At 39.7% G+C, this 24967-nt stretch overlaps 1 protein-coding gene across 1 annotated transcript in view; it reads right to left on the bottom strand.

Moving 5' to 3' along the window:
- The window catches only part of KIF5B (kinesin family member 5B), a 33692-nt gene extending 11712 nt beyond the window's left edge, over positions 1-21980 (bottom strand). Inside the window, exons 1-15 of the mRNA XM_058020837.1 lie at positions 21637-21980; positions 14305-14392; positions 12674-12747; positions 12151-12255; positions 11696-11744; positions 11342-11397; positions 11147-11234; positions 9621-9745; positions 8089-8193; positions 7550-7695; positions 5953-6101; positions 4394-4587; positions 3400-3468; positions 2247-2453; positions 367-510 (exon numbers count right to left, since the gene is read on the bottom strand). Of these exons, the coding sequence (XP_057876820.1) occupies positions 367-510; positions 2247-2453; positions 3400-3468; positions 4394-4587; positions 5953-6101; positions 7550-7695; positions 8089-8193; positions 9621-9745; positions 11147-11234; positions 11342-11397; positions 11696-11744; positions 12151-12255; positions 12674-12747; positions 14305-14392; positions 21637-21762 (1725 nt within the window). The 5' untranslated portion in view covers positions 21763-21980. The remainder of the gene's footprint in view (positions 1-366; positions 511-2246; positions 2454-3399; positions 3469-4393; positions 4588-5952; positions 6102-7549; positions 7696-8088; positions 8194-9620; positions 9746-11146; positions 11235-11341; positions 11398-11695; positions 11745-12150; positions 12256-12673; positions 12748-14304; positions 14393-21636) is intronic.
- Between the last annotated feature and the right edge of the window lie 2987 nt (positions 21981-24967).

Here is a 24967-nt window from a genome sequence, read left to right as displayed (position 1 = left end):
CATATTCTGCCCTTGGCTCCCATGAGTATCAAGTTTCTTTGGGCACTCTATGGGTTTACTTTGCCAACCAGTGGGGTCTGCTGTGTTTTTGAAGTGCTTTGTTTGAAGTTCACACTGTCACAGCACTTGTATAACACTGCTTCAGAAAAAAATCATTCATGCTCTTCCTCGTCTGTGCATAATCAAATTCTGTCTGGGACGTGATTAAGTCACAATACAAGCAATGGAGAAGCTTATGTCCAAATTATCAATATAGATGAAGCTTCCTATGGTGGTAATTTTTACCATACTAAGAAAATGTCCCCACCTATCCACAATGTATGTGTTTAATACATGGCACTGAAAACAGCAGTGATTAACTCTTACCTTGACATCATTATTTCCTACTGCAATTCCAATCTCTGCAAGATCCTTTAGTAAGGAAGCCATCATTTCTGTTGCTCGTTTCTTCTGATGGTTGGTCATTTCTTTAAGTTTCTGAAGCTCTGCATCTATACTGGCTAAAGTGACCTACAGTAAAAGAAGTTACCCTTGATTAAACAAAACAACTCTTGTTCTTGGAACTAGTGTCATACTATTTACAGAGCACCAGCATTTCTTCTGAAAGAACTAAAAAGTACTGGGGACAGAGACCTTCAACTCACAAAATCTTAAAATTCTGCAACAAAATTAGTGTTAACACTGTTAAACAGCATTTAGAGTTATATACAATTAAATATTGCAGGGAATCACATTTACAGAAAAGGGTAAATGGACAGCAAGTCCAACAGTTTCCACCATACTTTGGTAAATTAAAACTATTTCAGTTCTATCTATCTGCAGAGCTCTTAACTCTTCCCTACTTGCAAATCAAAAAATGAGAATACTCTTCCAGTACTGACATTTCATAAGCACAATACTTATTCTTGAACACTTTTTCAGCTGGTTTGAGCTGCTGTGGTGGTAGTGGCTGCAGCTCAGCAGCTTGCATGCTCAAGAGTCTGCTATTAGTCTGCATCTCAGACAGAGATACCAAAGGATGTTTACTGCATGGGTTAGCAGTGCCAGATTGGGATGTCTTCATTTTATGACACCTCTGAACAGTTGCTTTCTTGCAGATTGAGTTATTCATGACACTCACTGGATGTTAGTTTTAATATCTAGAATCAGTACCTAGAACTAAAAACTACACCAATAAAGCAAACAAGAAAAAAAACCCATCAAAAAACAAACCATACACTTCAGAATCATACACACAGAGCAAGCCTATTCCAAGAGCCTTTAAATGCTGCTCATAAGACTCTGACTTTCATAATTCTCTGACTTTGGCCAATCTTCAAGTGATGTAAGTTACCAGTTCAGAACATTCAGAAGATTAAAAAGAAGTTTCATGATCTTGTGAACTTCAATTACATCACTAGTGCTCTCCCATGTCAAATGTTCCTAACTGAAAATTGGAAGACACAGCCACTAGAAGACTCAGATCCTCTTATCTTCGAGAACAGAGACGAGTGAGACTTGTGTCATTGATATTGTCTGCAATGCCAGCAAACATGCTGATCCTTTCCAGTACTTAAAATTTTAGGACAGTAGGTAGAGTATTAACTGCTTAACTTAAAACTGATTGAGGTCTGCCAAAAACTGGCTACCAAAACTGTCAGTTCAGAAATGTAAGGAGGATGTCAGTTCAGGGATGTAAGGAGGTGCAGAGTAGCCTGTGAGACTGAAGCTGCATCTGTATTTGAACAAGGGTCATCTTGTGGAATACATCCCCAACTACTCCTTGCAGAAAGTAAACCAAACTGCTCATTTTTGAAGGTATCAAGGTAAGTTATCTCACATTCCAAACACACAGCAGGCAAATACACATTCCTTTCAAGAGAAACTGCAGCATGCTCACTGCAACTTCAAGATTGGAAGAAGCAGATTCTTAAGTCAGGATTTTCCCATCTGCATCAGAAAGGCAAACAACACCAGCATGTAATGAAAGTTTTAAGTTTTGACACCTAGGATATTTCTGAACACACTTCAGGGAATAAAATGTCACAGGCACTAAAAAGACAAGCACTATCAAGGTCAATAATCACCATACATTTTTTCTTAAGCTTACAGGTTTTAGATAATCATTCCCTGCAAAAATGAAGTAAGTTTTAGACTTAGGATCTCGTTTTCCCTTGTGAAACATTTTCAAATGACTTTAAAAAATACAGGTAAGGAAAGAAAGTCACACTGAAGATTATGAGTAATTTCTTATCCCAATTTCATACCGATTTTTGATTGAGTTCATCACTAAGCAGTTCATATTCCTTTGCCTTATCTTCTACTTCCTGAGACTTCTGATCATAGTTGACAGCTAATTCTTCAAGGGCTTGTAGCACCTCCTTCACTTCCTCTTTAGAAGCATCATTTTCAGCCTGAAGGCGATTCAACTCTGCTTGCAGGTTGTCTTGGTCCCGTCTGGTTGATGCCAGAAGCTGCAACATTGACAGAGGTTTAATAAAAATACAACAATAAATAATCATTAAGAAAACTCCACACATATCTTGAATTTTATTAATGCTTTTAGTTGTACAATAGCTTATATCTACATTCCTAGTGACTAGCTTCATGCAATAAAGATACCAAGAACAGAATATAATGAAGAACTAAATTCACCATCTATATTCACAGTTCTTTAAGTTTTTAAATATCCTAAAAATGGAAGTGATTACAAATGAAGACATAGGAGTAGCAACTAGAAATGCACGTGTAATATTGCAAATTCTCAAAAAAGCCACTGAACACTACTCAGGAGTCTGGAATTCTCAATAGTCTAGGGACTAAACTTCAGCATTTTAACACTGTTAAGTGCTGAAGAATAACTAGACAAAGGATACAATTGCTAAAAAGCAGATTTATTTATTTAAATTAGATTCAACAGTAGCTCCAACTTCCCTAGTCCTTAGCCCATTTCCTTCTGAATATGCACACAAAGATTACTTTAACATTTGTGCTATACAGAAATAATTTTTGTAATATTTTGGCTAAATGAAGTTTTCATTATTAATAGGAATTTCCTCTCATTAATTTATATCCCTGGCAACATGTGCATACAAATAATTTGAATATTTTAGCAAGGATGGTGTGAATTAACACACAGATACTTCCCTTTTCATTATGGGCCAATAGATTTCCCTCCTCTCCCTTCCCTCTGTGTACAGCAACTGATCAGAAGTAAACCTTAGAACAGATTTCTTACATTAAATCAAGTTACCTTCAGTTTTGACAACCTGCTAACTCTGCATAGGGAAGACAACTGCCTTTGCATAAAATACTTCCATTTTACTTCCTGGTCATAAACTGTGACCTATTCCAAATACCAAAGATTTCTTCAATGGAAAGACAATGAAAATAAAATATAGATGCAAAAGCAAAACTCACCTCTTCCTGATCCAACATTTGTGTCTTCAGTTTTTCTACTAGTTGACTCTGCTGATTAATTTCTTCATCCTGTAGTTGAAATAAGACTGTTCATTAAACTGACAAATACCACTCAGAAAAAAAATAATCTACAAGATAGCAGACATAAGGTATCTAACTTTTCTTTATTCCAAGACAATTACACAAAAAAGCAGTAAAAGTAAAAAACAATTCTTCTCACTGGTTGATTCATTAGGCTCTTAACCTGGCATGTATGTGTAATTCACCACGCTTCAGAGACAAAAATCTTATACCTGTGCTTTTGCAAGCCTTCTCCAAGTTGTTCTAAGGAACAATTAATTGTTAATTAACATATTTTTTCTATTCAAATACAGTACACTACTGCTTAAATTTGAGATTTTTTAAATTTCAAATAAAACATTCAAAACAGGAAAAAAATTTGTCTTCAAATTATTAATTTTCCCTCATCTATTGTTTTCCAACTAACAAACAATACTCCCTTAGCACCAGGTAAGGCAGCTTTGATTTCTCTTAATCAGAATTAAGAGGAAGTACTTTCAGCAAATACTTAAACAAGCTGAGCTAACAAATGAATACTGGCAAATTAAACACAGAATCACAAATAAGCTGAGCTGGAAGAGATCCATCAGTATCAACAAGCCCAACTCTCAGCCCTGTGCAGGACACTCTGAGAGTCACATCCTGTGCCAGAGAGCATTGTCCAAAGGCTTCTGGAACTCCATCAGGTTTGATGCTGTGACCACTGCCCTGGGGAGCCTTAGTGCTCAACCTCCCTCTGGATGAAGGACCTTTTCTAATATCCAACCTAAACCTCCCCTGACACAACTTCAGGCCATTCCCTCAGGTCACAAGAGTGAAGAGATCTGTACCTGCCCCTTGGCTTCTCCTCCTGAGAATGATGAAGATGCATTATACAATAATATAGCTCAAGACATATTTTCAAGAGATCTTACATTAAGAAAGAATGGCATACCTTGTCATCCAGTTGTTTGTAAAGTTTGGCAATTTCTTCCTCACATTTCCTTCTCTCAGCATCAGTGAAATTGCCAGTTACTCCAATTGTGGTAGCTGGTTTATCATTAATAACAGTAATATCCTTGTCCACTGCAAAAGCTTCTAAGTTGGCCTTCTCCTTGTCAAACTGTTCATCAACTGGTACAGTCTCCCCTTAGAAGTAAACTTAGTTTTAGTACGGCTAGCCATGACATATTTCCCAAAAAATTACCCTTGAGAAGTATTCCATATTTCCTACTAACAGTTTTACACAGTTCATAAGCAATTGAGTTCAGCTGATTACTTGGTAAAAAAACCCCAAACAAACAAAAACAAACAAAACCCCACTAGATCATCCAAACTATTTCCTGCTTACTACAAAACATCATATTTCACCCAGTTACTCTGCTATGAGCTCCAAACTACACATCAAACCTTATCTTCTAGAAAGTCACCTAATTTTCCCAGAAGACATAAAACTCTGTCTCCCTTGGCACTGTTTTACTAGGTAGTCACATTTACTTTTACATTGCTCTGCTTCTAATGTAAAATCTTTTCCATTACACTTTTATCCTTTCAGGTTCATAAAGATTTTTCTGATGAGAACATTAACTTCACAGAGAAGAAGACAGAACATACCAAGGCACTTCTCTAGTAAATTAAACTAAATTTCTTAGTGCTTTATTCAAAACATTTCATGCAGTCCTTGGAAGGTACAGGCTCTTTCCAACACTCCAGTATCTGATGTTAAGTATAGTTCTTTCAGAATATTTACATTTCAGGTGTGGCCTCATACCAGCTGTACGAAACAATAAAAAAACCCCAACAAAAACAAACAAAAAACCCCCCTACATCCTACCAAACCTATTTCAGCAAACTCTTTTTTTTTTTCAGATTTTTATCAGGATGTGGTGCAGTTGTCAGATTGCAAAATCATATTTTACAGCTGCGAAACTCCAGAGTATATCTGCATGACCTATGTTCTCTTTCCTGAATTTATGGCTTCACTATTAACTTGCATTTTGCCAGCAACTTGAACTGATAAGAAGTTAATCATTCAGGAAGAATTAACAGGCACATATTTGATACTGTCAGCAACTTTGGGGTTTGGATGGGTTTTTTGCCTATCGACATGTTTGAGTTTTAAATGAGGGCAAGATCTTGTAGTATTGTTTTGAATCAGAAAACCCAAACAAAGGAAACATTTTACTTAGTTTCTGCACTTACAGATAATATCAGTTTTTGTGTCCCCCAAAATTTTTATTTTACAATGTAACTCTAGTCCTGCTAGAAAACTAAGTGTTGAACAATCTAACAGGAAAACACTTTCAGACATTTTTGCCACCACACAATTATTAGAAGTTATTTCAGTTGCAATAAAGTGAAAAATATAATGCTCCAAAGCTGACTTACTCCTATAGCTTCAACATCCTTATCACTGCCTTGCATAGTGCTCTCAGCTATTTCTGGTAGCCTGAAGACTAACTCAGTGTGTGTTGTCTTGCCTAAAGTTTGCAGAATAATAAACTTGCTTCTCACCGTTCCTCCATCGGTTGAGCTCATTTTCCAGCCACTGTATGGTGTTACGCAGAGTCTTGTTTTTCTCTTTTTCCTTCTCATACTTTTTCTTCCACTGTTCTGCAGTGAGCTCCACATTCACACAGACTGTGTTCTTAATGGTCTTTGCTCTAAACAGAGAAAGCAAAAAGCTCTGAAAATTCGTTTTTAAAGAAAGGAATTAAAGGTTACTAAATAACATGTTCACATATCACTAGTGAAAATATAAACATTCCCATCTCTTCCAAAACCTTATTTCTATTCCCTGTCAAATTACTATTCTTTCATTTGGATTGATACAACTGTCAAAGGACAGAGCAACACAACTTTTGGAAAGCTGAGAAATCTCAAGCTGATTGAGTTGGAAAAATTAACTGCATACATTCATCTGAAAGAACTGAGGTCAGGACAGTTGTACACAGTTTTGAACAACAGTATTCCTCATCTAGCAAACACTGTCCAATGGAGAGGACACCTCTAGCATGTAAACCATCTGGCTTATCTAATGAACAGCTCATTTCAACCAAAAGCAAAATCTTAGGGACACATTACTACTAAGAGAGATATGCTTTTCTACTATATTATACCATTACTACATAGCCTTCAGTTACTACAGCTGAGGGCTTCAGCATAAATTTGATATCCCTAGGAAGTTGAATTATTGCACTGGACTAACTGTAGTGGCTGAGACTGGAATGCACTCTGTTAATTCCTGAAAACACCAAGAGCACAAGTTAGTGAAACTACATAGCTGCAGCTGTAAGACACTTTCCACCAGCACATTCACTAAATGATAAAAGGAAAAGACCTCCTATCTTCTAAAATGAAACCCAAAAGCTCCACTGCTGCACAACGCAGTCATTACTCCACACTCACTAACTATTCACATTCTGCCAGATTTCTAATCTGATCTATTTTCCATAAAACTTCTCAGAGAAGACCAGTAGGAAACTATCTTGTTGGACTGAAGTGGCAGAGGTGCACTAACATCAAAGACCAGATGGACTAGCAAAACACTGACTGGTTTTGGAATGTGCTCCACTAAATGGTGTGATTCAATCCAGTGTCGAGAACTAGAGTATAAAAAAGCAGCAACAACAATAAAATGGTAAAGAAAAACTACCTAACAAAGTACTTAATTGGAATGAGTATGTATAAATTCAGTTAGAAATGACACAGGAATTCACAAGAATCATTTCAAAGTTTACTGGAGTGTTAGATACAGACCAGACAACAGGCTCTCCTGGCAAATAAAGTTTCAACTTACAAGGGGAGAGCTCCTTCCTACCTACTTTAGGGAGGGCAGGGGACAGGGAAGTACTTCTACCCCTTGAAGATTATACATTAAACCACAATTTGAACCAAATTATATGCTCCTGATAATACAGTCTTCATGATCCTGGCTGGGTTCAGGATTTATATATATTAGAGACAAGACAGATCACAACACTTAGGCATGTATACACTGAAGAATTACAGAAAGAAAGTAAACATCCTAATTAATTTGGTTCAGGAATCTTAATAGAGCAACTGACTTATTTCTCATTGTGCATTTATTCCTATTAAATCACATACTCACCTTTGGCCAAACAGAAGAGTAGATTTAGTTTCAGATTCGTTGTAAGAAGATGGAGAACAGCAAATAACAATAGTGGTTCTGCAATTACCCCCTAGTGAATCTTGAAGGATTCTGGTCATTTTGCTATCACGATATGGAACATATGTCTACCAAGGAAGAGGTTAAATGATCAGTCATGGGTTTTCAGACACATTTAATTTGCTGAAATATGAACTACACTCTTGCTAGGTATGACCTCATTAGAAAGACATTAAATTCTACTTTAATTCATTAATCATAAGACTGAAGATGCATGGGATGACAAAATTGTATTTCTATGTTGGTAACTATTAGAGCACAAGGAAATTTTCAGTATAATGCTCAGGTCCCTCAGCATTAAATGTAACTTATTAATCTTTACTGTCAATAGAGTACAAGAGTAGTGGCCACCTGCAATGCACTGGCTCATATCACTGAGACTGGTGGGAATTTCTGCACAGTATGTTCAGAGATGCAAGCTTTTAACTTTCAAGTAAAAAAAGACGAAAGAGAACACTTACACTGCTTTCAGCCAGGGCTGAGATGACATTTCCAAGAGCAGACAAAGACTTGTTGATGTTCTTGGCCTCATCCAGCACAGCACCTTCTGCTCCAGTTTTACTAACCTATACAATATTTCAGGACATTACTAAATGCATCTTCAAAACATACCTTCAAAATTTAAGAGGAAACTTATATAATTTCCCCACTTAGAAGTCAGTCTCCCTGGCTTTATGAGGTACACATAAGCCAACTCTTAGTCAGACTTTCCCCAATTCATTATCAATTTCTCATTCAAAACTCAGTGTCTGAAGACATTTCTCATGTTTTTAACTGAAGTGAATATTCTCCCTGCAAAATATACCTTTTTGTAACATATAAATGTATAGTTAGTAACTTCTGTCAAATTAACAACTTCAAAAGTTTTTTGAAGTCTGTAAAAAAGATTAATTCCTTAAAAGTAAATAAGTATTATGAATAGTTTGTCCAGAGATCATCCTTGAAACCAAACTACCTCTCCCCTTAAAAAACCCTAACAAAACAAAGCATAAAACCCAAACCACATACCACTACTACCCCTAGAAAACAACAGAAAATCTTCACAAGCAGAAATCTGTGAGAACAGATTTTAGAGGCAGAATCTGACCTATATGAGTGCTCTAGGAGCTTCAGTAGGTAGCAGAAACATGAAAAAAAATCTGACCTGATGCCATTCTATACACCTTGCCTCTTTTGCCTCAAGGGCTGAATTTGACTTACAGTTCCATAACATTCCCTTTAACTATTTCCACCCAGCTGTGACCATGACTACAATGAAACAATTCTACTTTCCTGTGCACAAACTGATACAAGCCATTAGAAAACTGCATGCATTTCAAAGGGACTGGGGAAATGCATCAATGTAAAGTTTGAAATAAACACTGAAAGGAACTACAGAGAAGGAGACCTGCAACCCAGCTCTCTTCTTAAAAAAGACTGACTGAAGAAACACATTTCAGAATAAATATAGGATCAGAGGCAACAATAAGGTCATAGAACAATGATGTAAGGAAAAACAACAGCAAGCCTGGAGGTAAAGACAGGGATAAACCCAGAAGCAAAGATGAAAAGCATGTCAGAAATCCAGCTTTCAGAAGACTAATAACAGTATGTATTTCCTTCTCTGCTTTAAGCTACTGATATAGGAAAGCAAGCAGTCAACCAATGTTGATCAGATTTTCAGATTAAGAAACTTGGTATCACTACATAAGAAAATCCAGATATTCCACAACCATAAAAGTTGATTCCTGTACTTGGCTAACCCACACATCTCAGATACTGAAACTGAACTTTACCCTCTTTCCCCACCCTAGTCTAGATTTACAAATCCTCACTTGCAGAAATCAAGTGTGGATCAGCTTAAAGCATCTAACAGCCAAGCCAGCCTAGGATTCAGAAACCATATTTCAACATCAAAACTGACACACCTCACAGATGACAACTGAACCATGTAAAATACTTGAATGTAAAGAAAAAACACAGTTTCAGAGCAGAAAGAGAAACTTATAATTACCTTCTCACTACCTGCCAAGTCCACAAGGTAAAGTTTTCCACTTAGTTTCTGTTCTGTTTGAGTATTCTCTTGTTTTACATTAATAAGAAAAATACTATGACTTCGGGAGCTGTGTTCATTCATATCTATAATTCAAAATAAACACATCAAAAAGATTTGTACAACCAGTCTCACTTAAAACAACACCTCCCCACAGTGCAGAGATCCAAAGCTAATGAAGCTGTATAGTGTAATCCCTCAATGACAGCAGACCTAGAGGCAGCAAAACCAATGGTATCATCTAATTGGGTAAGAAAGATCCAGTTTTCCCTTGGGCTCTTATTAATATCACATAAGTTCACTCATCAGGTTTGCTAGCTTGTCAACCATGGATTTCACACATTAATTTACTTTATTAGAACAGAAAGTATATTTAGTTCTTGATAAGAGAGTCTTTTGAAGACTTCCAGTGTACCCCATTTTATCCCTCTTTGAAAATTTAACTGGCCACAGCCTTTCATTCCTGTCTTCTGTTGTCCCCTCTGCTGTGAAACATTAAGAGAAAACAAGACGTGTTGAATTTAAAGTATTATTTTAATCCAGTAACAACATTGAACCTGAATGAGAACATCTGGCCATTTCTTCTTCCTTTTAAGTATAAATCTCTCACAGTTCTAAAAGTACCAGCTTACTGATCTTAAAGAAGCACAGAACACAAAATAATATTCTATTCAAATTTTCTTAGTGCAGTCCCCACTTGAACCTTTTTACTTAGGAGCAAGGAAGCAAAACCACAAGACTGAAAAATTCCTTAAAAGGAAAATATAATTTTTGATTTTGATCCTTAACCTAAGAAATGAGAAGAAAATGCTTCTATTTTCTTAATGACTGTATAATCTCCTCCTGAATAAAGAACTAAACACAAGAAGATTGTGAAACATCCTGAAATTGGCTCTGAAACTTCTGACAGTCACCTCAGCTGCTAAGAGCTCAAGTTTTACTTTGCATGCACCTACATCTTCCCTTGTCTTCCCTAACCTCTCTGTCATTTCCAAATCTTGCTTTTTGTGGGAATTTGGAGACCTATGGCATGGCTCCTTGCAACTCAATTGCATGCTACAGCCAAATATCTTGGGATGCTGTTTACATCTGCAGCAGGTCTGAATTCTGATCAGCTATTATTGGAATATCTGATCAGAACAGCAACAGAATGATCAAACTGTGGACAAGCCCCACTTGCAGATTTCTAGGTTAATTAAAACAAATTCCACAAACTGGGATTTTGCATTATTCCTAAAGCAGAACTACACCCTTTTCTCCAGTGATGCACAGTTCCTCACTGATGACTTACTTTCTCCTTTCAATCCCAGTGTAAGCAACATGATCTAACCAGAAATGAACTGAAATGCTTGTTTATGAAACACATCCTGAAACTGCTTATGCCAGACCCTTTCACACACCTGAATTATTTCACTCACTGTCTGTGCCTCCCCTATACCAGAAGCAAACAGATAAATCACTAAAAGGAAACAGAAGATGATACTTACTTGTCACTGCTACATGTCGATTGGATTTTCCTTCATCTATAGTATCCATAACTTCCTCTGGACTACATACAAACCGCTCCGTGCAACCCTTGGGAAAAAAAGGGGATTGTGAAAAATAACACCACATAAACAAAGCACAAATAAATGTGCACAGGAGAGGAGTGCAAGATGAAAATACATCAGACTGATGCTCACCTTTACATAGGGAACTCTATTTTTGTCCTCATGAACAGAAAGATTGGTCTTTGAAACTGGAAGAGAAAACATTCCAAAGCTATGGCAAAACTGAATGAGTGCACTGCATACAATGCATGCCCGAGTCAGAAATGTTCCCTCTCAGCAACACCTGACAAAAGATTAACACACAGGAAAGCACCACCACTGCAGCTCTAGTAATATCATATAGATGAGCTCCATGCTTTCCCATTATGATATACCCTTATCATGCAAAGTTATTACCATAATGAATATCTAGGTAACATAAGGGGTTTTTATTATGTCCCTACAGAATAATTTATTTTATATGTTCAAAACAAATAAAACTCTTACCATCCAAAAGGTCCCTTATTTTATCCAAGTATATTTCAAAATATGACACCTAGAAGTAAGAAGAGGAAAAGGGATACATCAGAAGGCAAAAATGCTTTGCATCTTTTTCACAAGGATTCAGCATGATTACTACGACCTCCCACATAACACTACATCCAGCTCAAGTTCTTCAGGCTGAATTAAAATGTATCTTTAGGAAGAAACTGTTTTGATCAGAAGTTTCAATCACTATCAGCACTGCCACAGGTTATCAGCATTGTTTCCATCAATATTGAATGGAACAAAATGAAAGTTTTAACATAATTCTTCTTTAGGAAAAACCAGTTACATCAGTAATAACCCAGGTTATCAGTTTCCAGGTTACAGGCATTTGAAACAGATACAGAATATCCATTCACACATAGACTACCTTTGAATTTTAATACAGATTAAAGTAAAAATGAAGAAAAGTTTACCTTAATATGAAACTCAAGATTCTCATCCATGGAGTAAATATAATTAAAAATATCTTGCACTATTCTTGGAATAATGCCCATTCCATCTGGGTCATGAAGCTTCCCCTTAACAGAAAAAGAATGTAACAAAAAATTCATACTCAATCCAGCATTACAAACAGTACTCAGACACAAAACATCTGGGTCAGTTCAACTGACAAAATACTGACAGGTACAATGCACTTATTCCATGAAGTAAAGTGAGCCCCCCAGTTTCCCAAAAGTGAAAAGAACAGCTGCAGAATTCTCCCAAACTACAACTGAAATGATGCTATTGATATAATTCCTGTGTTTCTCATCCTGCTACTGAATGTGAAAAAAAAAAAAAAAACCCACACTGCCATTCTCAGTCCTAAAAAAATAATGGGCTATCAAAATATTGCAAGAAGAAAACAAGCTGACATCTTATTTCTACAAAGCAAAGACTATTGTGATGAAAAGACATGACAGTGACAGTAAGAGAAAATTATTTTAACATTCTTACTTCCATAGTGTGTGTCTTTCCAGATGATGTTTGCCCATATGCAAATATTGTACCATTGTATCCCTCAAGTACATCTAAAGGGAAAGAGTATTTTCATTAGTGTTCATTTCCTTCTTCTAAAGATAAGTTGAATTAAATAGAATTAAAGCAAGCAGGTCCTAAAATGCCCAACAAGTTAAATCACTCAGTGTCTGGGAACCTTGTGCTAGAGTTAGGGGGAGGGAGGTGTTCCTCCCTAAATCTTTGAATGCATTTTGCCATCACTGACTGTGCCTTAGAAGTTCCTGTTTCTTCAACCAGAAAAATCAGGACTTCACATTTAGGAACAAAAAGGAAATCAATGCAATTGCCAGACTGAACAGATGGTCTTTGATACCCCAGAAGAAACCAAACAGGAGAACATCATGTTTTCTGCCTACAGGAAAGTTTAATTGTCCAATTGTGATGCAAACGGATGACACCTTAAGTGTCAAGCATTTTATTCTTAGGGCATAAGCTTCTATTTCAAATTATGAATGAACCAAGCAAAGTTTAGATTGAGGGGTGAGAGGCTGGTGGCCTGGCCTGTTTATGTGTAAGTTACTCTAGAATCACATCCTGCAAGCAAACTTTTATTTTCCAAAAACAAGCACGAGGAGATACTCCAGTTGGGGAGGGCTTTGCCACTCCACCATACCTGTAAATCCATTTGTCTCACCACTAGAGCTCATTTGCCACTTGATGCAGCACAGGTGAGAAATGCCACACAGAGCTCAGAGTCTTACATGAGCATAAAAGGGGCAGCATTACAACTCTTAGCTAAATTCAATGAGCAACCTCCTGATCTGAGCCTGATTATTATTTAACTCATTAAAGGGTTAAATACTTGCAGCAGCCTGCATTTCCCACAGCAATTTACTTTTCTAATGATGAAAAACACAGTATGTTCACCCAATATTCCATTGGTATTAACTAATAGTCGGTATTTCAGGGATTTCTGGCAAGGCTCTGTAAAGCTGTTTTGAAAGTTGGGTCAATTAAAATTTATTGATGCCCTCAAGAAATTAATCAATTTTATTTTCAGGGAACTAGCTAATTGCTTACTACAAAAACTTACTGTGGCATATCCTTCTTTGTCACAAGACTTGATTTTCTGAAGGTACTAGGCCAAATCTGAGAATTCAGGTTTGGAGAAATTGCACACCCTAGCATGCACAGCAATAACTCGTATTTCACAATTTTCATTTCCTCCTGCATTCCTCCAAACAAAGTTCTGTATGATGTTTCTCACCAGTAAATTTGTGGGGCATGGTGAGGGTAGATGACACATCTCAAAATTATTATTAATAGTTATTATGTTTAATTTCTGACAAATTGTTTTAAACAATCATTGCAGAGAACTGTAAAAAAAAACCCTAAAACATAACAGGTAACATTACCAAATGCTGCAGTCAACTGCAACAGCAAGTTTAATTACAGCACTGACATAATTTATTAGCTCAACTACAGGATGACTGTATGGTGCTACAATCCATGCTGGCACATTTTAAACATTCCAAAGATAAAAAGCAGCAATAGAAGTATTAGTTTTCAACACTGAAATCCACAGGAATATGAGATTTTCTTGTGGTAAATTTGCTCTTCCACCTTACCTTTGACAATCTTTTTAGCACAGTCATTGTACACTTGTTCTTGTGATGTGTTTGACTGGAATACACGGTCAAATATATATGGCTTGGACTGTAAAAAAAAACCAAACCAAAACAGAAGAGTTATCAAAAACGGCTGGAAGTGGAATGGAAGGTGTTTGTTAATAGTTTAGAAGTACTCTACACTGTCTCAGCCCAATCTTCTATTTAAAGCACTTGAAGACTGTTGTGTGGAAATCAGCTTAAACAGTGCTGCCTAAATCTTCACACGCCTGCTTACAAGGAAGGCCTTGAATGAAACATATTTGGTTTCAGAGTGTTCTCTACATAGTTCTGCAAAGCTGCTCTGCACGTGACCTCAAGTTACTTGATTTACCAGGAAAGCCAATGCCTGGTCTGCACATCTAAGAACCCCTTATTCTCACCTACCCTGGCAGTAGGCTCACTCTGGTAAACTACCATTATTAAAAACATATCCCATGACATAGAGTACCTGTCTTGGTAGTGTTTCTTGAAAAAAATCAAACCAAAAAGAAACATTCAACATAAACTATTGTGCCATGTAAGACATCCTTAAAATAAAGCTCCCCAATAAGCAGAATAAAAGGTGATATCGGGGAAGGAAACCTTCCACAAGACTCATTTTGGAAAAGACTACATGAGGAAGATCTGACAGAATTTTGAGAGGAACACTGGTTATTGCTTTGTTTTAGAGAAGAGATTCTCATAACAGTTCTAAGCAGCTGACAATCTACTAGGATATAAATGATTACACTCATCTTACAAAGCTCAAATTTCTTGTAGCTCTTTCAGAGTTTGATTTTGTAGGTAGCCAAGCAGGTGGGCAAAGTTTACAAAAAACCTAGGTCAGTTAACACTGTTAGACTCCCTGCAACTGTTAAGTGTTCCATTCTGCCTAAATTTAATTCATTACTATCCTCCCACAAGGATATTCTGGAATTGCCTCTCTGGCAAAGAAACAAGTATGGCTTCCATCTTTTACCCACCCACTTTGCCTTTCCTGGACTGGCCTTACATTTGTGTTCTAATAATATCTAGCCCCATACCAAACAAAGCTTTTTCAGACTAAACATATTTATCTGAGGCCTTGAAATCAGGTGGATGAGTGCTCTCTTGGAAAAATAATTACAGAGTTCACTGTATAAATATGTTCAAGAAACCACAAGGCTCAGTAGGCAGAACTGTCCCTAAGGGGCTGAAGTTTGCCAGAACACTTGTTTCACAGCAGGGAAAACACCACCCTCCTCCATTACTCATTTCAGCTTCAAAGACACCTCAAATCCCTGTGTTCTACAGGTAGAACTGAGGCTGTTAGATCCACCAGGAGGGAAACAACAAGTAACCCTGAGGTAAGAAAATGAAGACTGAGAGCACATTACACAAAAAGGAAGATCCTGTAGAAAAGATAACACCATCTTTCTCACTAGCAGCTGTAGTTTCAATAAGCTTCCAGTTTCACAGATATCAGCTACACTACACACTGCAAGTCAGCTACACCACAAAACATTAATCAGCTGTTTCGTGCTCCAGTGCATATTTATATGCACTGAAATAATTCCATTGTGGAACAGAAAATCAAGCTGCAAGGTCTTCACTTGGGCACTATTGCCTTTAATTGATCTTGTTTATTTATACAGTGAAAGCTGCTGAGCACAAGCACAATATCGATTTCCCTCAAGTTACCAATTGCTACCAATACACAAAACTCTGTAATTTTGGCCAAGAGAATCCTCACAAGGGGTCCTGCTGTCACTTGTCACTTCCCCATCCTTTGCACCTGGAAAGTGGAATATTCGCTCACATGTCCTCATTTTTATCACACCTATGAAAATCCATATTAGTGGCATGTCCCTGCTCCATCATCACTGAGTCACTACCTAATCAAGGAAGTTTAGACAAGCAGGTTCCAGGATAATTATGTTTTAAGAATGCAAATTACTCCCACTCAGTATGATTTCACATCTTTGATATCTACAATGTCTTATCACTTCTCTTTACAGTCTACTTTCTGCAGTAAACAAAGCTAAAACAGCATTGCACGGATTACCATGCCCCAGAATGTCTCCTCATTACCTTTAAGAGATTAATCAAGAAAGATTAAAGTGTCAGATATTTTTTCTGCACCAGATGCCTTTTCTTCCCCAAGCAGTAAACAATCAGATCTAATGATGAACTGAAGACACAAAAGGCCCAAGCAGCATTGTGTCCCTGACAGGGGTAGTAGCAGTGTCACTAACACAGTAGGAGGCTGCTTTGACACACTCTAGAGATTTTTAGAAACTGCTGCTCAAATGTTAAAAATTTAACACAAGGGTTTATAAGCAACAGATAAAATACCAAGCAAACAAGCAGAACTTCTAACTTCCTCTCTCAGAATCTTTTAGTTCCTTGCCTAGCATTTCTTTTGTCTGTAGTCAACCACAGGACAACTGCAGCTCCCACAGTTGCCTTGCACTCGAAGGGATGTGGTCTCACAGCAAAACTTCCCAAGTGCTCTCACAGCCTTCACAAAGGTGCAGCTGCCAACATGATTCAGCAGTAGTTTAACTGAATCTTAATAAAGGGATGATGCTGAAGTAGTTCCATAGCTAACTTAAAGACTAGTTACCCATTATATAAAAGGATGCTCAGCCAATTTAAATTATACAAAATTTGGAGTACATGTGAGTTTCTGTGGAAAAGTTTTTTGTCAATATATCCAATGAGGACTACAGAAAAATCTGCAATCACAACATCCACAGTCTGAGAAATACTAAAGGTTATCTCCATAGATGTAATTTTAAAAACCCTTATTACTATTGCAACTTTCCATAAAGTACAGAATTGGTTATTCTTAAGATCACCTGAGTTTATCTTACTTCTCATGCACTGATATCTGAAGCAAAGTCAGCAGTAGAAAATTCACTTGAAAAATCAGTGGCATGTTTTTCTACCACAACACATGCAGAAGTTCTTGAATGTTTCTTGCTAGAATGGCCACAGTGCTACAACACCTACCCACGCTCAGCCTATTCCTGGTGAGAGGTTAAAGGGGCACATAATGGGCTTACTTTGCCTTTAAGAGCTGCATCTGTACTAAAGAATGTTCTTCCCATCAGCACTAAATATGCTAAAAGATTTATCCAAAATGGAATAGTTTCTGGAAAGTATGATGTCAGACACCTGACTCACTTCTTCCTATTACTAAGCTAAGGTATTGCTGCTTTGACACACCTAATCCAGTCCAACACTGCCAATGGGGGAAAAGGCACAGCTACAAATTAGGATTTTAATTTCAGGATAAACAAAGAGGATTTTCTTCTTGTCTCAGCCCCGTGCACACAAAAGTGCAGATGATACAGAACAGTCAGTGAATATCAGCTTTTTTCCCCTTTTTCTTATTTCTGTGGAAGTACTGCAATTCAAGTATTAACTATTACAGCAGTTATTGTTCGCTATAGAATTACTAAAATATGGGATTTATAACACTGTGACTAGAAACTCAATTTCCAGAATAGAGATAGAATATTTTTTGAATAAATGTTTCAGCCAAACTTTTTACTTTAGTAGGAAGGTTCTTCTAAAGAGAAAAGCAAGTACTGCTGTTTACAAAAATGGTCACTGAATTTCAGGACAATAAAACCCAGCAAATATGAGCAAGGTGTTTCTGCACAACTGGCACTGCAGCCAGGGAGAAGAGCTTTGCCTTTACAGACTCCAGCAAACCAGAATATTTCCTTTCTGTTAAATCATCACACCACTGTCACCTGAAAAGCACCTTTGTTACCCAACATTTAATGGAATGAAGTAAGAAAAAGAAACAGAGGGTAACACTGGAATAACAGTATTATTTCAGCTACAGATTACAATTCCTGATTCATATTTATAGTACCACTGTAGACATGATGCCTTTTTTTTGTCTCTAATTAAACACTGCTTTCTTTCTGCATTAGCAAATAATAATAATAAACTTAAAGAATGCATTTCATTTCTTGCATTTATACAGTCCAGTACAGCCTTCAGCATTTTTCTTTTGAAAATCCAATTACCAAAAGCTGCAGTAGTAGAAGTGACCTTCATTACCTGATTCTAACAACTTTCTAACCTAGCCTTGTCTCATTTACAATCCAACACTTGTTTAAAAGATGATGAAAAAGAAAGTCAAATGTCTCAAGCTCTTTCCAGGATCACATCTTAAATATGAAAACACAGACAAGCAGCCACAATTCTTTCCTGAAAGCCATACAAATAAGGAATGGACAATGACTGTCACTAAAAACCATTTGCCAATGAGGCACACTGCCCACTCCTGTGCACACCCAGCAGGCCCCAGCACTGCAGCCACTGGGTAATGCTGCTTTTGCTTCAGGCTCCAGTCCCAAACCCCAGAGTGTCACTGCACTCAGCAATGTGTGTCTTGTGGGTAGCTTTAAGATGAACAAGACTAGATATAGAAAGGTTTTTAAAGAAGATCTACAGATACATTATGCAGAACTATAAAGCTACTCAGCTGCAAGCAGTTTTATATTTGATAAAACAAAGGAGATAATCCCACATCAAACTGCTCTTCCTCTCTCTTCTATCTTACTCAAAAGGCTGAAATCCACTAGCAAATTGCTGTCAATTTTCACATAGGGTACATTTCTAATGTTTAACATAAAAGTCATATAATGAGTAATCCTATCATATGTTTTAACAAAATCTTTATACTTAATTAACAGGATAAGCCATTAGGAAAAAATAATTAAAACAATATTAAGATAGAAAGAAGCAACCTGCAATTAAAAAATTAAAAGCCCTTTACTAGTTAAAAAGTTTCATTCTGTGGAAAGAAAATACTTTGTTTCAGAGTCTGCTCTGTAAAGCAGACCAACACCATATGTCCCCTCAAACTGCTGTTACACACCAGCTACAGTTAAAACCATTGTTTTATCTAACACAGCTCAAACGGACTCACTGGTCCAGAAAGACAAGGATGAAGTTGACTTCAGAGGAGCTTGGAAAAGAAGGGAAGACAGCTAGCTCAGAGATGACAGGGGAGTCAAGGCAGGACGAGGGTTTGGTTATAGTCACTGATTTTCCTCCCCAGCCTCCTCCAGAAGAGTCAAATCTGCAGCCTGGGATCAGCTCTGCTTCCGCTGCCTCCCAGGGCTCACCTCCCATCGACCATTACAGGCAACTCCCATCCCAAGTTTTTAATATTATTATTGTTATTATTATTGTTATTATTATTGCAGCCTGCACTGCTGCAGGCGCAGCCAGGCACCCACGGGAGGTGCAAGTCCTTCAGGCAGCTGAGGGAAGCAGCTATAAAAAACCAAAAGTGGCTCAATTACTGCTCAACAGGCAGCAACGAGGCCAGCAAGCAGGGAGTGAGGTAAGCAAACACACAGCTTATGGAGGAAGCCTTTCAGCCACTGTTTCACGAGCTCTGCTCTGTTATCCTCCCTCGGGCAGTTCTGCAGCACACGGAAACAAGCGGTGCCTGGCCACGGGCTCAGGTCAGAGGGGCCCTGAATTTGTAAAAACTCAGTCAAGTTATTAAAAACAAAACGACTAAACACAAGTTATTGTCAAGAGTTTTAGAGATTCAAGTCATAATTTTGAGGATACCAATCTTGTAGCCACCATTACAAAGACAGAGTATCAAACTTTTATTCAAATTTTGTGAAACAATACAGGAATACGGTCACTGCTAGCCAACTTAATAATTCTGGGGGCATTTTTCTTCAAGTCAGACATAGCAAGTCCTGGATCCAGGACAACTGGGAAATTTGTTGTGATTTTTAGCAAGGTGAAATAACCAAGGTACAGTTGGCAACACTGAACATCAATCCTGAGCAGAAAGCTCCACACGATCCTGCAGGAGCACACCATCAGATTGTTCTACTCAGATACAGAACCACCTCAGCACAATCTACATTTCAGATAATTTCAAAGTGCACCTAAAAAGTATTTTAAAAAGATAAGCTTTCAATTATACCAGGGCTACCAAAAGAAAATTTATTTTTTAAGTCAGAACACGTGAAAGTTTCTACACTAAACTGTGAATTTTAAACAGACTATGCAGTGTCACAATGAATGGGTATTCACTGATGAAAGTGAGATTATCCACTCTAGTTAAATTTTCTATTTTCCAGGACTGGTTCCTTACTCTGAGGTTACCTGTACAACCTCAGGAAGAAGTGATGTACTCCAAGATAGTAACTTGCCAGCTGAAACGAGCCCAAATTACCTCATTTCACAAGCATGCTATTGTTCTTGTCATTCCAGACTCATGGCATTCCATATTTTATTGACAAATTCAGCCGAATATTAACAGACTAAAGCATTACTATTTAGTAACTTCTCTTACAAAAAAGTCGTTTATTATATTCCCTCCTGCAACTTCAGATATTGTGCAAAAAAGCTATTATTGGTAGCCTCAAAAAAACAAAACAAACCCCGAATTTTTAGACAGATAACTGGCCTCTAAGTTACTTTCAGCAAGCAACTAGTCTCTCATGAAATATATTTACACGAAAACACAAATTAAGAGTTAACAAAAACAAAACAAACATCGGGGCTAAAGCGTGTTTGTACAACACCGACCAAACCAGGCAACAAACTACCGTACTTTATTTTTATATTCCAGCTCCACTTTGTAGCTAGCTATGATCCACTGAAGAAAAAGGAAAGGATTATCTTTTCCCCTGCAACATCCGTATTGTTTTTAACGGGCTTCATAACTTTCAAGGAGACTCCAGTTAAAATACATTTACGAACACGTAGTAAGGCAAATGATCTGTTTATTCTGATTTAACAACAACAAAAAAGAAGCTGTCAGCTGAAGACTGATGCACAGATCTTGAGCACTAATTCTCTGGAGCCTGCACTGTCGTTCGCATTTCTTCCCAGACAGCTACGGGGCGGCAGCTCCCACGCGTGCCCGCACAGTCACACACAGGGCCCGGCGGACACTGCGGGACTGCCTCACCCCGCACTCGGCACTCTTTGCCCGGAGCCTTTGTCACAGGTCCCCCGAGCTGCCCCCACCGCCCTGTCCCCACAGCCCCACGCCCCTCAGCCTTCACCGCCTCCCTGCCCAGACCAGCCCACCCCGCCCGCAGCCGTCCCTGCCCCCTTTCCCCTTCGCCTCGGTCTCCAAGGAGGCCGCTCCCCCTCCCGAGGCGTCCCCGCCCGCGGGCGCTGCCGAGCCTCCCGCCCAGAGCGCGCCCATCCCCGCGGCGCCTGACCCGCCGACCCGGACACCCCCTGCCTGCCTGCCCTGCCTGCCTGCCCTGCCCGCCTCCCCCGCGGCGCTTCCCGCCTCTCCCGCCCGGGGCGGCCCCTCACCGCGATGACGACGGTGTCTTCGCCCTGGAACTTAGCGATGTACTTGTCCCCTCGGGCCACTTCGGACTCGTTGAGGGGCCTGAAGCGACACATCACTTTGATGTTACACTCCGCCGGGTCCGCCATCTTAGGCCACCGCCGCCTCCGGGGCGCTCGGCTCCCCCGCCGCCAGCTGCCGCCGCCGCACCGCCCGCGCCGGGGGTCTCGCAAGCCGCCGTGGCCGAGAAACCCGCGCCCGCCCCGGCAGGAGGGAAAAGGGAAGGGCTCCTTCCTGGCCGCCGCCGCCGCCTCCCGCTCTCACTTCCTCCCCAACATGGCACCGGCCATGGCGGCTGCGGCCGCGGCTCCCGCCCCGCCCCGCCGGTGGGGCGGGCGGGTGACGTCACCCACCGCAGCGCCCGCCCCGCCCCCAGCCCCGCCCTGTGCGCAGGCGCGGCACCGCCCTCGGGCGGGCGGGGCGGTGCCCGCGGGGCCGCCGGGGGCGCTGGCAGGGGCGGGGCTGCCTCAGGCGGGCGGGGCGGCCATGGCACCGCCCGCGGCCGCCGCTCCTGTCGCGGCGCGCCTGGACTCGTGGAACCGTAAACTCATAGAATTGTAGAATTATAGGCTCATGGAATCATCAAGGCTGGAAGAGACCCTTAAGATCATCAAGTCCAACCGCCAACCCAGCACTGCACTTCCCCTGTGACCCCTAAAGCGCCTCTTGAACACCTCCAGGGATGGTGACTCCACCACGTTCCTGGGCAACCTGGCATCATCCACACAGAATCACAGAATCAGGCTGGAAAAGCCCTGAGGTCATCAAGTACAACTTCTACATGTCAATTAAATGCCACATCCAGTCTTTCCTTAAATGCATCCAGGGACAGCCGCCACAGCCTCTCTGAGCAGCTCATTCCAATGTCTAACAACCATTTCTGTGAAGAAATTCTTTCTACTGTCCAACCTGAACCTCCTATGGGCCATCTTAAGGCTAAGTCCCCTTGCCCTGTCACTGGTTGCCTGGGAGTAGAGGCTGACCTCACCTGGCTGCAGCTCCTTTCAGGTGGTTATAGAGTGAAAAAATCACCCCTGAGCCTCCTTTTCTCCAGGCTAAACACCCCCAGCTCCCTCAGGTTATTGGCCAAGGGCTGCAGAGGTGAGGCCTCGCTGGCCACCCTGGTGAGGAGTGTTGGGCACCGATCTGCACTGCCACCTCAGCTCTGCTGGTACCTGGTGTCAGACGGGTGACATGGCCATGTCGGGCACCGACCTGCACTGCCACCTCAGCTCTGCTGGTACCTGGTGTCAGACGGGTGACATGGCCATGTTGGGCACCGATCTGCACTGCCACCTCAGCTCCACTGGCACCTGGTGTCAGACAGGTGACATGGCCGTGTCACCAAGGTTGCCAATACAGGTGTGCTGTGTGATGAGGGCAATTCATTTGCTCAATGTGGCCTTGGTGGCATGGTGGGTAGAGGGAACCTTACATTTAAACATCTACCCCAGCACTGGCATGGCAGCGCTGAGGACAACACTGTGTGTGTGACAAAACTGAGGGGCCGAGTGTGAGGTAAAGGCTTAAAGCAGGTGGTTGAGATAGGAACCTGTGATATTTGGGATTTTTAGTGTGTTTGTTTACATTTCTTTTCCTCTGCTGTCTAAAAGGGGGAAAATCCAAATCCCTGAGGTGCTCACAGATGCCAGGGAGATACCAGTGTGCCTTTGTTGCTTGTGTGCATCCTGGAGCTGGAACCCAGTAAGGGGGATCAGAGAACACGCAGCCCACAGCTTGTTGTGTCCTCCAGGATGGAGACTGTCACCTCCTCTCCATCCCAAATGAAAAAAAAAATCTGGACAGCAGTTTTTTAAAGCTTAATTTATTGCAAGTTTTGTTTATGTTATTAATTACAGGGGCTCTAAATCTAGTTGACCAAAACTTAGGGACTGTATCTAGACAAAAACATCAGGCGAGCCATTCTGATAGAGAGCCCCAAGAGTCTCACACTTTTACAACTGTGCCTTTTACATCCAGGCGTGAACTTTCAGATTGGAACAAAGTACAAACTCACAGCTTGGCTGAGTTCAGCCAGTTTCCTGACAGAAATAATGATTTGTACTGGTAATTTTTCGAATACCCTTGAACTTCATTAAAAAAAAAAAAAAAACAACAACAACAAAAAAACCCAGAAAAAATGATAGGGCCTTTCTCTTAAGTTAGAATGACTCAGAAGAGCAGTATGCTTCCCTCAAAAGTACTCATTTTTCATTTTAAAAAGGGAGGAACTACTGTGAATTTTAACAGGGACTACCTGTAGTCAGGCATTCCCCATTTTTAAGACTTCTCTGTTTAGGGATTTTAGTGATGTGTTTTAACTTAGTATAGGTGTGCAAGGCAAACACTTCAAAAGTGCTCCACATGACAGAAAAATGGCCTAATAATCTAGTTGTACTTATAGGTTCTTTTCACACAGTAATGCAAAAAATATTTCTGTGCCTAGTTTATCTTATGAGGTAAGCTAAATATTCTAAACCAAGTTCATGTTGCAACAAGTTTATTTTTCCTCTGTGATTAAAAATGCAGCAGGACTGTTCTGTCTTATGCAGGGCAGCAACAATGGTGTGTCCACACCTATGAGCACATGTGGAAATAGCTGTGTGGAAAAGCCAAGATACAGCCTCAGTCTGTAGAAGGTGCAGTGCTAGTCCACAATATCTAGCATACGAGATATACACAGACGTCTGTCTACAGTTTTCAATCAAATGTTTTAAACATAATTGTTACTAGGTTTTGCATGTCAGAAAACCTGTTGTAGTTGGTTGCTGTTTTAGCAATTGTTACATTGTATCTCAAGCAGCAAGATGTATAAATACTTCTATGTCATCTATTTCTGGGATTATTCACAAGTTTATGGCCAGCAATGTTCTTATGCAGCTGCAGGATTTAGATCCTCAAAGATTTCCTGGGACAGAAGGTTATCGCTTTTATGAAAGGAGTGTGAATTATTTACTACTTTTTCAATTAATTTACCTTTCTACATAAGGAAAAAGAAATATTAGCTGCATAATATTTCTGCTTTGTGATTATTACTCACAGAAGTACATGCTTCATCTGCCAAACATCCTTTACCCTAATGTGTTGAGGAAACCTCTGGTTCTTGTTATCCATAAGCAGAGGGGGTGTACCTTTAGCTGCATTTACTGATGTGTAGTGCCCAATGTAAGAACATCTCAGTCAAAGAAGAAACCTCATAATTACATGATTGTCAAGAAAACAGGGGCTTGGCCTTGCTTACCTGTTGGATGTTTGACAGAGCAGACACTCCAGAATGACAACAGATGCATGAGT

Source organism: Melospiza georgiana, chromosome 1 (assembly GCF_028018845.1).
Source record: "Melospiza georgiana isolate bMelGeo1 chromosome 1, bMelGeo1.pri, whole genome shotgun sequence".
Lineage (NCBI taxonomy): Eukaryota > Metazoa > Chordata > Aves > Passeriformes > Passerellidae > Melospiza > Melospiza georgiana.
The sequence above is the reverse complement of the archived record's forward strand: the minus strand, read 5'-3'. Positions and strand labels throughout refer to the sequence as shown.